The sequence below is a fragment of the Botrytis cinerea genome, chromosome 15 (genome assembly GCF_000143535.2).
Source record: "Botrytis cinerea B05.10 chromosome 15, complete sequence".
Classification (NCBI taxonomy): domain Eukaryota; kingdom Fungi; phylum Ascomycota; class Leotiomycetes; order Helotiales; family Sclerotiniaceae; genus Botrytis; species Botrytis cinerea.
In genome coordinates, this window is record NC_037324.1 from 615,144 (window position 1) to 628,696 (window position 13,553).

General features: G+C 43.4%; 5 protein-coding genes across 5 annotated transcripts; all 5 read right to left on the reverse strand.

The window, feature by feature from the left end:
• Positions 1–1,734: 1,734 nt before the first annotated feature.
• BCIN_15g01730 (hypothetical protein) lies at positions 1,735–3,849 on the reverse strand. The gene is made up of 6 exons (XM_024697439.1): positions 3,451–3,849; positions 3,341–3,395; positions 3,237–3,287; positions 3,097–3,182; positions 2,288–3,039; positions 1,735–2,201 (listed from the first exon to the last, which is right to left on the reverse strand). The coding sequence occupies exons 1-6, from the start codon at positions 3,670–3,672 to the stop codon at positions 2,018–2,020; spliced, it is 1,350 nt and encodes a 449-aa protein (XP_024553254.1). The 5' UTR covers positions 3,673–3,849; the 3' UTR covers positions 1,735–2,017.
• A 305-nt stretch (positions 3,850–4,154) lies between these two features.
• Bcalg6 lies at positions 4,155–6,579 on the reverse strand. The gene is made up of 2 exons (XM_024697440.1): positions 6,193–6,579; positions 4,155–6,135 (listed from the first exon to the last, which is right to left on the reverse strand). The coding sequence occupies exons 1-2, from the start codon at positions 6,446–6,448 to the stop codon at positions 4,586–4,588; spliced, it is 1,806 nt and encodes a 601-aa protein (XP_024553255.1). The 5' UTR covers positions 6,449–6,579; the 3' UTR covers positions 4,155–4,585.
• Positions 6,580–7,325: 746 nt separating this feature from the next.
• Positions 7,326–8,408, reverse strand: BCIN_15g01750 (hypothetical protein). Its single transcript, XM_024697441.1, has 2 exons — positions 7,841–8,408; positions 7,326–7,789 (listed from the first exon to the last, which is right to left on the reverse strand). The coding sequence occupies exons 1-2, from the start codon at positions 8,061–8,063 to the stop codon at positions 7,713–7,715; spliced, it is 300 nt and encodes a 99-aa protein (XP_024553256.1). The 5' UTR covers positions 8,064–8,408; the 3' UTR covers positions 7,326–7,712.
• A 603-nt stretch (positions 8,409–9,011) lies between these two features.
• Positions 9,012–10,406, reverse strand: BCIN_15g01760 (hypothetical protein). Its single transcript, XM_001547926.2, has 2 exons — positions 9,413–10,406; positions 9,012–9,291 (listed from the first exon to the last, which is right to left on the reverse strand). The coding sequence occupies exons 1-2, from the start codon at positions 10,032–10,034 to the stop codon at positions 9,245–9,247; spliced, it is 669 nt and encodes a 222-aa protein (XP_001547976.1). The 5' UTR covers positions 10,035–10,406; the 3' UTR covers positions 9,012–9,244.
• Positions 10,407–11,851: 1,445 nt separating this feature from the next.
• Positions 11,852–12,479, reverse strand: BCIN_15g01770 (hypothetical protein). Its single transcript, XM_001547928.2, has one exon. The coding sequence runs from the start codon at positions 12,438–12,440 to the stop codon at positions 11,949–11,951; it is 492 nt and encodes a 163-aa protein (XP_001547978.1). The 5' UTR covers positions 12,441–12,479; the 3' UTR covers positions 11,852–11,948.
• Positions 12,480–13,553: the final 1,074 nt, after the last annotated feature.

Here is a 13,553-nt window from a genome sequence, read left to right on the forward strand (position 1 = left end):
TGCCAGCTTTACATATAACCATAATGAGAGTGATGTTGAAATAAACATATTTTGATGTTCCGGCATCCCGGATTATTGGCCGGTTAGTCAGCAACCCCAGAAATGGCGGGTGCGGGGATTGCCAAGTGAGACAGTCCCCAAAGTTATTAAACACATAGTAATCAATCCAATTATCATTTGCTGTTGAGGTCGATGTTGATGGAAATATGCCATCTAATTGCTTGGTTATAGCTAACAGTTCAAAAGCTTTCGTCAAACTGAAGTTTTTCAACAACCCTTGAATCCGTGCACCTACTGTTCTAAATACCATTCAGGCATATCAACAATATCTTTTGATGAGATTCCAAGATCGTGCTTCCATGATTTTCCGTTTTGAGTTTCTTCTATGTAATTTTTCGAGTAAGAGGGTTGACATGTAATGGCAAAAGACTTGTGAATGAGGTAACCTCTCAGGCAACATTTCAAGCCTATGAACAATCCACAGGTTATAAACTGACAGCCAGCAAGGAAATGTCACTGGGCCCTTGGTTCAACACATGGCAGAAGAAAAGTCTCTTTCTGACCATAAATTTGTGTTCACTCGAGACATCGTGGTTTAATTCCGATGAGTATTGGCCTTTAGATAATGAGAAAAACACCCAATACCAGAAAGGGGATGACTAGTCCAATAACATAACTGCAGCGAGAACAAGCTCGTGTGGATTTATTTTCAGAACTGTCTTAAAGTTATCCAAACATTTCCACATCCTATATACGATTGCTAGATCCAAGCAGGACTCTAATCACAAGTCGTAACAGGTGCCGTGTGAAAGTTTGCACGGCGATGCAGCAATTCAAAATCAGCAGCAACTAAGCTACGAAAAGGGGACAATGGCGTTAAAAGCTGCAAAAGATCTCGCCATGAGGACTTTCAAGCAGAGTACCAAACTTTCCAAAGGATATGGCCATCTTGTTCCCGCCCAAATAAATTATGGGATAGAAATAATGGGCTCTCAGGGAGTTTATCGCTTACGATGAAATAGCCCCACAGACATGCTCCGCCCAACCACCGGAAATGTCATAAATTTCCTTCCTCCCCGTAATAGTAAAACAAACAAACAAACCTACTAATAAAGAAGAACGGCAAGCATCCGAAGACGAGCCTTTTACCTGTTCAAGAGAGAAATATCGTCATCTACCAAAGTAATTACCAATTACTACGCCTCCGCACCCACGGAGAACCAATTTCCGAAGCACAATAACCAACACCAACCAACCAACCAACTAAAATTACCCAATAGTCCCTTACCCAATTCACCACTCTCTACTCACCACCCACCCACTTTCTCACTAGCCATAAAGAAAATACCCAATATCCATACCCGTCATCTATTTGTCACCTGCCTGACACGCATCACACTCGGGACCATAATTTCCACGTTCCAGACGCAAGCAACACAGCACGCGTAACACAACATTAACTGAAACATCCACGACCGCTCAATCCCGCAGCGTGCCGTATGGCCGCCCGCCGAGAACCGTTTCTGTGTAATCAGCGCACAACATAAAACACTTGATGGATCTGTGTAATCTTTAGTACGATGCAGAGATCCTGAACTGCAGCTTTGGATCCTCGTGGAGTCTTGTGTAGCGTAACTAAGCCACCAGGCGAGCTTAACAGCAAGGCGAAGTTTGAGAGGCTGAAATTAACAGAGTGACTAATCTAGGTGGAGCGATTGAGGAGATGATAGAGAATGAGGCCAAAGAAGTATCATTCATTGAACTGCTGTACTGCTTTGTGAAAATTCATGGATTACTATATTCAAGCCTCCATTCATTTCGTATACATCTAATTAATTAAGTACGTAGATTAATTCCCAATGAGTGTGGTATCAAATCAAATCATGAATAACCCTCGACTATCTCGCCATGAATATCAGCGCTCAAGCTTTTCATCCCTCCCAACCCTAATCCAGCGAAGCGAATTGAAAATGCCTTTCCCCCATTAAACTCCATCCTTATTATCCGTCAAAAGTACTCATCGGTAACCTTTACCCACTTCGCTTCTCATCCTTCCCGCATACCCACTCTCGCTATCTGTATACGAAAACGGCCTTTCTCTTTCCGGGGAAGGCGCGCCCGCTGTCATACTTGCGGATCTGCTTGGAGCTGGAAGCTCGACCGGGCCATGTCCTTGGTTTTGCCTTTCTTTTTCTTGTAACCTATAGTGGATTGATCAGCATACGCGCTTTTTACAATACCTCCAGATATGGATTGAAGGAATAAATAAGAATAGAATAAAACATACCTCAAAGCGTCCTGTGCACTCCTATCATCCATCTCACTCAGAGTATGTCCTCCATAACCTTGTGAACTTAAATGTGACTCGTGATGAAGCGCCGGGCTAGGGAACCCAGGACTTCCCATCGGACTTCCAACCGACACACTTTGATACTGACCATTCCTAACCGTCTGCATACCCACCTCATCAATCGGCGGACTTCGGCTTCTGAAACTGTTCGTATCAGGATCCGTGTAAGCACCATGATGGGGTGAAAATCTTCCAGATGCGGCATCTAAGCCCGATAGACCAGACGCGAACTTGGACATGTTTGGATAATTGGCTTCGGAAACTGTACGGCCGCCTTGCGACATATATGAGTTATGAGTGTCGTCGTAAGGGTTGCTGCTAGCTGGAGGCCCGGACGATGGTCCATTGTGGAATACTTCTTTCATGGTTCGGTGGCGACCACACATGTAAAATAAAGCGCCGGCTAAAGCAATTACAGCGACTGCACCAACGACGATACCAGCAATAGCGCCCGGTGGGAATGATTTATGAGAGGAAGTAGAAGCCACGGCTTTTGCGGTTTCCAAGGGAAAATATTCATTAGGAGAGAACTCCATCGTTGCGTTTTCAGCATACGCAAACTGAACATCGAAGGTTTGTGTAGCATTGGCATTGATGACTCCCACCATACCCTCTTGACATGCACCAGGAGCCGAACAATAGAAGAATATGGGTTCGGTATCGTTAATGACTAAGTTAAATGTAGGCGGCTAGTTAAGACTTGTCAGCGTCATTTGATCGATTTGAGGAAATAACGAGTGTCTAACATTATTCGAGACAATAGAAATAGGTTCGAAACCACTCCAAAATCCAATCTTTCCTGCCCCGGTGTCTTCGTATGGTATGCATGGTTCTGTAAGGTCAAAATCAACTATTGTCTATCAACAAAAGATTTGGGGAGAAATACGTTTGTATTCTGCTCTCGCCACAGAATGATTTAGTGGATAAAAGCGAAACTCTACAGAAGCACGTTAGTCAAACATAAATACGATGTTTAACATAATACCCTACCAATAACATCTCCAGGATTCGCCGTTAACTCTCTAGGTTCATAGTTGAGACCATCCTGATAGTCATTAACATTCAATTGTTGCACAATTGTAATCGCAAGATTGACTTACTGCACCAACAGAAACAACGTGCGTCGAAACAGCAGTCTTCGAAGCGCTTATCGATGAACTTGTGGATGAACTTGTGGTGGATGCCGATGAAACAAAGCTTGTTCTTGACGCTGAAGCTGTGGAAGAACTATCCGCGATTGAACTTCCCGTACTAGAACTTTCCGCCCGGACCGAAGCAAGGATTGACAGCCCTAACAGAGCGAACAGCCTTGACAGCATCATTTTGAACGTTAAGTCGTCAATTAATTAATGCGATTTGTAAAGAATGAACGTTATCATGCTGCAAGAAAAACAAAACAAAGAATAAAGAATGTGAAAAGGGTACAGAAATCAGGCGGAAATCTTACTTACATGCGGGGTGGTGGTCCATATCAAGAACCGACCAGCGAAGCCAGCCCCGGTGAAAAGATAACTTGGGACAGTATGTAGAGAGCAGTGATAGTGTGCGGCTGAGTAAGAGAACAGCCTGGCAAATCTTGCAAATCTTTCCAGATTTTCACGTAGTATCAACTGAATAAACTTGGCATAGAGTACAGCGGTGTATTACCCGGTAGCTACGAGAGATTTGGGGACATAATAATTCACGTTTATCTTGAGGCCATCCGTACCGAGTGCTTCGAAAAGTGCGGAAGTTCTGAGGCGTTTTTGTTGGCTGTATTCACCCATCACGTAAACTATCCCCATGAAAAAAAGAGGACCCGATGTGTAGCAATGTAGCATGTATGTAATTTACCCACAAGGAAGTTCATATCTTTAGAAATACCATTCCTATCTAGGGAAAATCAGAAAAAATCGATATCGGACGCAGCCTCCACTTGTAGGATTCTGCATGGAAAGAATGGGGGCTGGAATCATTGATTGACAGAATCCAGGCTTAGGACCGATGCTTGTCGGTAACCGTGCCAATGGTAAGCGAATTTCCAAAAGCCTTACGCATTGACCGAATCAACCCCTGAAGGGCCCCTTGCCTGCTTACATCTCGTATTTGCCTAATTTCTTGATTGAGATTCGCGTGGAAAATGTTGTGGAAGTGGTGTGACAGCGCAATTTTCGACCAATGAAGTACAGAATATGTTTTTACAATTGACAAGAATCTAATCTTGTATATGGGTATATGGCACACCTTTAAAATCGATCACTGAACCTTCTTCGCTTTCGCCTTTATCTTTTCCGTCTTCGAGGACTGCAGAAGACCGCTTTCAACAGCCAAGGACCATAGGCACCATAAGTAACATATACCAAACCCAGAGACTCCAACTGCGACATTCATTACTACCCAAAAATCAGGAAAAGGAGCAGGTGGTGTCCAGAAAATTTCTCCTAAATGCCAAGCGACCATTGCCTGGTAGAAGAGCGTGTGTATCAATGTTGTCCCGAATCCTATCCAATTGCCATCATTATGCTGCGCATACACCTCAAAAGAAAAGGGTGGAAGCCCAAGAAGGTATAGCCACAAGAGAACCAGAACGAAGTAAGGAACACGCAACTCTACTCTTTGCAATAATGGAAACATTGTGAAAGCACCAAGAACATTGGCAAATGCTATCCATGATCGGGTTCCTTTGCTAAGTCCTCCTCGACCAGCCAACATCACAGTCATCGGCATTAGAGGCAGCAAAACGCTTTTCTCGTGTACCTGGAAACTGAATAGGAAGAATCCCCACGCTGATGTTGCTAAGGCCAATGGCAATAGGTCTTTTCGTGGTTTGAAGAAGATAATCAAGCATGGAGGAGTGATGGATGCTAGAGTGATGAGTAGTGAAGCTTTTTGAAGAAGACCCTGGTCAAAGTTTCGGAGCTTGATAGCGACATTCAATGCACACCAGAAGTTGGCCACTTTATCTTCAAAAAGGCCCCGCGCGAAGGGGAACACTCGGTATATGACCTGTGCACTTTGCTGTATGATAGGATAATACCAAGCGCGGTAATCAAACATGTACGAAAGATGGCTAAGAATGGGTAATGGCGCTGCATAACCATCAAGCTCTGGTCGGGCACTGATACCCTGACTTTTATCGTAGATAGCACCCAGGAACAGGGGCAAGAATAGGACCGCGAATGATACCAAAGTAACAATCGCGATGCCTAAGAACCTAGGAATATTGATAGGAAATATGCACACTCCCAGTAGGTATGCAAACATTGCAGGAGCATAATATAAAGCCATCTGCTTGAATCCCAATGCCATGACAAAAAACACACAGCTCCACATGTATCTTCCAGCTAGTACACTAGACATGCTAGCCAGAACCAATCCAAGCATAACTGTATTGTATTGAAAATGTGCATGGTCGATGAGGATTGACCCAGGTTGCATAAGTATTGCTGTCAGAGCAATTGATGCTGTCCATATATTTACAGCTTGGAGCTTGCTTAACCGCCGAACGAAGATGACCGCTGCGGGTACGAACACTAGATATTCGGAAATAATAACTGTAGCTCTCATGAAAACCTTCATTGTTGGATCATCGAGTCCTCGCGATGTGTGTAAGGCGAACCACGAGGGGTTTATAAGTCCTCCAATCTTTCCAAGAACCCAACTATGATATGCGGTTAAGGGCGGATAGTCCAATCCCCACCATTCGAGATCATGGAAGTACCATTGTGAGATCGGAAGTTGTGTTGTAATCTCCATCCAGTGTCTCTGAGCTTCGTAATCGCCATGCATCGGTGGGCTTTGAAATCCTGCCATGAAGAGTCAGTAACAGAGCTCAGGGTAGTTGGCAGATTTTACAAACGTACCAGAGTATCCCCAAAGTCCAGCAGCCCACCTAAACAAGCCCACGGCCATCAGTATTAGAGGAAGAACCACCCATTGCGATGTCGAACTACGCGCAGACCAAAGTAGAGAGGCCAATGGATATGTAGGTTGATTTCCACTCATACGCCTAGCTGTTGGCGTGGTAGGAGTGACTATTGAATCACTCTCAGACATAGCTTTTTTTGATCGTTGACCTCGCGATCGAGTTTTGTGCGGCGAGGGAGAAGGTCCAGCCATTGTCACCGAATGATTGAAGCCGAATAACGTGCTATTATCATTGCTCGAAACAAAATACAAGATTGGGACTGGAATACGTTGGGTCGGTCATGTATTAACTTAAATTTGTGGGGGTGGTGTGCGATGAACACCACGACATTTATTTTATCCTTGCGCTTAGCCATGATGACACGCTTCAACTTTTGCATCTGTGTACCAACAACATCTACGCCAACTCCCAATTGAATGTTTTGTTTACGCGCGTCATATTCTCACATTTTTTGATGTTACGCTTTCAGAAAATCCATCGTAGAAATTACCTAAGCAACTCTGGCTAATCGCCTAAGAAAATTCTACACCATCCAATATACGTAGTTGTATAGGAGGCCTTCAAGTCGAAGCGATCCAACTCCGTGCACACATATCCTAGAAAACTTTCACATCCAAATTTCTCGAGTACGACAATGTTGCGATGGTGAAGCCGTTCATGACTTTCGAGTGAAAGGGACAGCTTAAGAGAATGCAGCCGCCGTCACTAATAATCGCCATTCATTCCATGGCTCTTGATTCAGATACGACAGATACAACAGGAATCTTCTCACAAGCTTTCCATCTCCAAAGTCTAGCATTGAGTTATGGTTACCGCCCAGCTCCTAAGAGTATACATAGCTGCATACGCAATCGAAGCGATGCGATAAGCGTTATCTGGTAAGATTGCGATTCCTTTGATTTATAGTATGTGGATCCTGCATAGTATCAGGATAGCGCAGCTGTTTGGAGAACCGCCTTCAAATGAGTGATCCAAGTCGGCGCTTGGAGCCTGGCATTGGCAAACGATGTTCACCAAGTAGTTATTGATGGCACTGCTATGGCACTTTACGTTCTGCTAGCGGGGACGTCGGACTGTCTGATGATATTTATTGGCAAAACAGTAATACATGTACAAGAAAAGATACAACATATCATATACACCATTCGAGCGCTGAAGCTCCCAAAATCATACACGACCGGTATGCCATGGAAGACCAAACCGGCAATTTCCTGCGTTTAGACCCCGCCTTAAAAATGGCGGCGCCAATATCTCGAGTTCAATTCCTATAAAAATTCCAAAAAGCCCTTGTAGCAGCCTGTACTCCCATCCTGAAGTCTTATAACATCTATCTTTCCTAAAACGCGATAGTTTGCGTGCGGTTTCGACAACGATTGAGCATTTCAAGCTTCAAATTATACTCGTGTTTTTCCTTTCTCTTTTTCAAGAATGCACAATGTCATTCAGTAATTCGCGTCATCTAACATGCAGCCCAAGAATATGATGGTTCTTTGTCCTCTGTATTGCCAGATGTCCTGGAGACTTTTGCGATTCTGAGATTATTTAGTCAGCGGCCACTCTTCAACATTTCTGGTCAGCCTTACCATTAAAGTGCCTTTCTTTCTCTACTTCTGTCTGTATAAACTTGGCGCTCTTGGGTTCAACAGTGAGAAGTAATGGTTCCTTGGCTACATGCTTTGTGTATACTTGACGGCAGCATGCTCCGACGAAAGCTAACATCAAGACCAGTAAACCCATGCCAAGGTTTACGAGTACCGTTGGCTCAAGATTGGCCTTCAGTGCTATTAACATTGTGGCTAGGCACATATCGACGGTTGGCAGTTGAATGACGTGGTAGATAGGTATAATTCAGAGAGTACAAATGTCTTTTATGGTAAAACAATGATGTGTGATGCAAGAATATGATGGGCAAAGGAGTCTTAAGAGTACGGTTGAATGTAGGAATTTAAACATTGGGACTGTTGGTTAGTCGATCGAGACTTCCCCATTGTTCACGACATATATCTTAGAAGCGCTTCCCAAAAGTCTCTAGGATACTGCCGCCGATATCCTGAATCCTTCCCAAATCCTAAAGCTTGGGCCAATTCAAAAGTGCGGGTGCTCTTCGCAGCAAGGTACACGATACTCGATATCTCTATGAACAAACGCTTCAGATATCGTCGATTAACGTTTCAGGTTTCAGATAAGAAATTGTGTGAAGTGGATGTCTGATAAGCAACCAAGGACGGTAGATCCCAATTTAACATCGAAGTCACGTGCTGACCATACCATCTCGTATGGCCATCATGCAAATTTAACCACAAATCTGAGCAGACAAACTTCGAATGATTTTGAATCTAGGCTGAAGGTACCACAGCATACCTTCATAACATGTAGCGGGTGCAGCTGACTTATCGCATGTCTTTATGTTGCTTCTACATGTTTGCCTTCCAACAGAGCCATGTCCTCTACACCTCAGCGTGAAATAGCTACACCAAAATTATTGATGTCATTGAGCATTACATTTAATTTGGGATACCCTATACCATCTTACACACCTATTTGGTTCGAGGGCTATTTGAACGACAACCTACATAATCTTAAATGTCACTGCTAGCGAAACGACATGCTTTTATTTCACGACCCAAACAACTTTACGGTTGTAAGATTACATTCTAATAAGTTAAAGCTAATTTATTAGATTCAATTGAGATCGATGTCTTGCAACAAAATTTAGCAATCCTTTGAAAGGAAATGCTCGAGTCCCTCCAGCCTTGATCATAGCTACATGAAGTCATGAGTAACTACATTTCATGTTCAATTGAAAAGAACGTACATTCCGATTTTCGTTTCCGAGTTTCTGGGAAGAAACCATTACCAGAGCTTCTTCTCTCTACTATCCTTTGATAATTCCAAACACCATGACAGTTTCTCTCTCATTTTATGATCACAATCATCAAAGTCACATTATTACATTTGCACAGCACGGGTAAAATTGTGTTTAAAGTTCAAAAAATTATATTGTTTTTGGGTTGAGTTTTTGGGTCGATCCGATCTAATGAAATTTCAAATCAGCAAAGTGGGGTCGTGGGAATGGGCTATGAAAATGAACGATGAACGATTTCTCCTCTCTCTTCTTCAGAGCTTCTTCTTGATTGATCCCCAGAGCGACTTACCCAATGTCTTCGCCTTCTCTCTTTTGCTTGCTCTTCTTGTTAGGGTAGGGGGATGATCGGATGTGGCGAGAGCTTCTCTTGGTCTTGTTTGTCTGGTCAAAGTTTGCATGTCCATGTGGTCAGCCATCTCTGAGTCGGTTCTATCTAATGGAACGAATGGCCTTTTGATATCTGAACTAAGTCGTTGAGCTGATTGGCTTCGCTCTGGAGACTGGTCGTCTGAGGAGCTGTCTTGGATGCCGTGTTCGATGCAACGGGGGCAACGATGTTTTGACTGGAGCAACAAGAACCCGAGTTTGTCGACTCCGAGAACGAGGCAGTCTTTTCCATCGCCAATGACTTTGTGATGGCCGCAACGGTACTCTGTTAGGACACCGCGTCTGTCTTCAAGGTCGTCGGGTGCAGTGAGCAAAGGACTTGCCGGACGAGAGAGAATGACTGGATTCTTAGGGGGTACCTTGTTTCGGCAATCGGGACACTCCTTGTTGTGTTTGATCCAGGTCGTTTCGGGTCCGGTAATGCATCTCCATTCTTTGGCGTTCTCAGCTTCGGTCAAAGTGAGGTTGGCGAAGTACTGGTGTTCACAAGAGAAACTTGTCACGGCGCCGACTAGCCAAAGCATGACCGAGTTTGGTTTTGGGTTCGGTGTTGTTGTTGGTCTTGAGAATGAAGATTGTTTTACGATAAAAAAGTCTTGGTAGAGAAGATTGGTGCTGGTTATCTAAGCTCTAGAACTGATGAGACGAAGAATAAACAATTTGCCTTGAGAGAATTATGGGTACTTATATAAGTTATCGAAAGCAGTTGTTTTTCCCTTGTTCAGACAATTTTTTTGTGGTTTACATTGTTTGTCTACAGTCTCGCGCCGAATATATTGAACATAACAGTGCAATTTTGTATTGAACAATCGCACGAATTCTTAAAGGTACATTTTTGGACCAAAAAGAGGCCCAGGGTTCTCTAGTATTTTATCCTACAGTGTTGTCGGTACTTCATAGCATCATAATATACACATAAAGAAATGGAAATTTGGTCAGCTCATTAATATTGCTTTTAACTTCACTATTCTATCAATGTTTTGTTTGATCATAATCGGGTCGTAGTACGTAGGGCCATCGTCAACGAAAGAGCTATATTAGTCACATTTGCACGTAAACTCTGGTATAATTTCGAGTAAGTTTATTTTATTATTATTCTGAAATTTTACAATCCTTTGACATGGAATGGATTTGCTAAATGTTCAACCAGCTCGCCGCTTCTCTTTATAGCTTCACTTTGGTCCACTGCTTTTCCGAAATCATCTCGATGACTTCATAGCTCGGTAGGCATCATCTGTAGAGAAGGCGATCGGAATTAGTGGCTGGCGGCAAAGTTTCCTGTATCCATCATTCGGGTGCTTCCGCGTGAAGTCATGTGCGCCATACTTGGGAAGTTCAGCAAACTCGTTGGCATACGGGCTCGCATCATATTCATCAAGCTTTTTCGGTTCCCGCGAACGGATGATTATGACCGGGTGAGATCTGAGTGGATTTGGATGTGGCTTTTCCCGACATGTTTTACACAAAAGCGCGGAATCTGCAATCACAGGTCTGGATTGATTCTTGCAGCTGATTCGTCGGATGATTCCCATCACTCCCGGCTCTTGTTGAGCGCCGATTCGAGTGGCCGATCGTTCTTCGTGTCCGCATGCGTACGTGGTGAGGAGTGTCGCGGTCATGATTGTGAGATTTTTGTTCTTCTTTTTTTTTTTCGAGGAATTTTGGATTTGATCGTGTGCGCGTGAGTTGAGATGGAAAGAAAAATTCATGAACTTCGGGGATCTAGTTCAGCCACTGACTTATAAAAGCGCAGAGACTTGTTCAGGTGTTGTTTTGGAAGCGTCCATGTCGGGGCTAATTTAAGCCCCTAGTACACAATGAAAGTTTCAGGAATCGTTTACTAAATTGTCTCAATTGCCCCTGGGGGGTTGTTCCGTTGAAACAAAGTTTCTACACCCATGTAGTGGTTCATTATGTAGGGTCACGTGATTGTTCTCGAATTATCCAGGGGACTCAAGCGACATCTGCAATCAACGAGTTTCATAAGTCCTCAATGACAAGCGAGAACGAAAACGCTTTTTCTTCGATAAATTCTATAAAGACAAACCTATGACGTATGTTTTCTGTTGAAAGTCGAAAGAAGCTATGTAATTCTAGTCCAGAGATTGCCTAAATCTATTTTTTCCAATTCAGAATTATAGGCTATGATTTTTGAGTGTTGCACGAGTTTTTAATCACTTTCATTAAGTTTGAAGTGTTGGAATAGCACATGAGTAGCATAGTTTCACATAGCAATGGTCTAGTTTATTGTATGAAATTTATCGTATTTAAAAGTAACGCCTTAACGCCTCTGTTTATCTGGATGTCAATTTGGGGGGTTTTTTTTTTTGTGTTTTCTCCCTTCTCGGGTTTCTAACGTTCTCTTCTTCCCTAATTTGAGGTTTGTCCGGCTCGCTATAGCTGCTCAAAGTATGAGGTCAGCTATTTGCGATGACTGCCTATTGTTGATGGTCCTTCGCGAGGAGCCACTCCGTGTCTTGGCTCTCTTCGTCGTCGTCGAAGAATCTGATGTTTGGATTGCGAGTGGCTTGCTGCGGGACGGGATTGCGCTCGATTGACTGTTGAGGAACCGGCTTGCGCTTGATCTGGTGCTGAGATGCTGAAGTCTTGGCTCTCTGGGCTGCCGCCTCGGCTTCTTCCTCTTCTCGCTCTGCTGTCTCCTGAGCTGCTGCGATCGCTGCCGCGACGCGCTCCTGCTGAAGGTCTGCGAAAGTTTTGTTGGAGTATTGAGTCTGGGTTGCTCCCGCGAGGAAGTCCTGGACTGAATACTCAGCGCAAACTTTGCAGAGCCCTTCGCGTGGAATGTCTTTGGGAACCTTGGCCTTATTGCTGAGCGCTCGTCGGATGCTGAGGGCTCTCTTGAGTTTCTTGAGCTTGGAGGGGAATTCGGGGAAGCGGTGACCGCATTCGAAGACGAGATGATTAACCATGTTCTTTGTGGGGTGGTTTGGGTTTGTGTTGTGTTGTTCTTTGATGAGAAGCTTTGGGAATGAGGAAAGGAAAATATGAGAAAGCTGGATTTCTGAAACTTTATATAGTATTTGAATAGAGTTGTTCTGGTAAGCACTGGTATTGTTCACTTGAATGTGTGATAATGGAGCTCAGTGTGAACAACTAGTCAAGTGAAGGTACATTTGCTCAAGCTCATCAGCTTTCTGAGCGTTATCGTGCTCAACATGCTGTGTTTAGCCTGACATGAGCATATCAGACCTATTCAATCATTGTAGAGTATCTGTTTACATACTGTTCGGCTTCTGTGCATGAAGTTATGGCTTTAAATCACGTCGTACCGCGTGGAACTTGGGGTCGTTTCCCTTACACATTGCCATGAACAATCTCGTAGCTAGTTGAAGCTTGAAATCCGGGTACATAGTAGATGTAGTTATCTGGAAACTATTAACCACTTTTTCGTTGTGCTTAATGCGAAATCTATTGTCCAGTTAAATTAATATTTTCCACATCTGCACGTTGGTCGATTCAGGGGGCGGGTCACGTGTCAATTTTTCCTTTCTTTTGATAGGGATTCTGTCTTTGCAACTTTGGCTCCTCTTGATAAAATTTTATTATGTGCATTCAATTTTAAATAATGTGATCAAAATTTTCTATCTTTTGCTTGTCGATAGTCCGATAAATAACTCTAATCATCGTAATTCTATACGTCTAATTAACCACACAGATTCTGGGTCTACCACGATTTACTCGGTTATCGAATATCGAATATTTGACTACATCGAACACGGATGCTAGACTTTCGACTTACTCAGTTGACATTCCATAAATCCAATCAATGTCAAATTTTACAGCAGTGACCTGGTGTCATTGATGGTCAATGTGACAGCACACGCAGTCACACATACAACGATATGCGATATTGGACAAAGTTTCGAAACTCCACCCAGCAATGGCTCAGCAAGATAAGCTTTTCATAAAATTCACAACACTATTCATCAGGTGTTTTCAAATCACATTTCCATAAGGTACCGTAGGGTACCAGTCAAATTTAGTCTAATTCTTTCTTAATTTTTTTCCATTTGAACTATTTT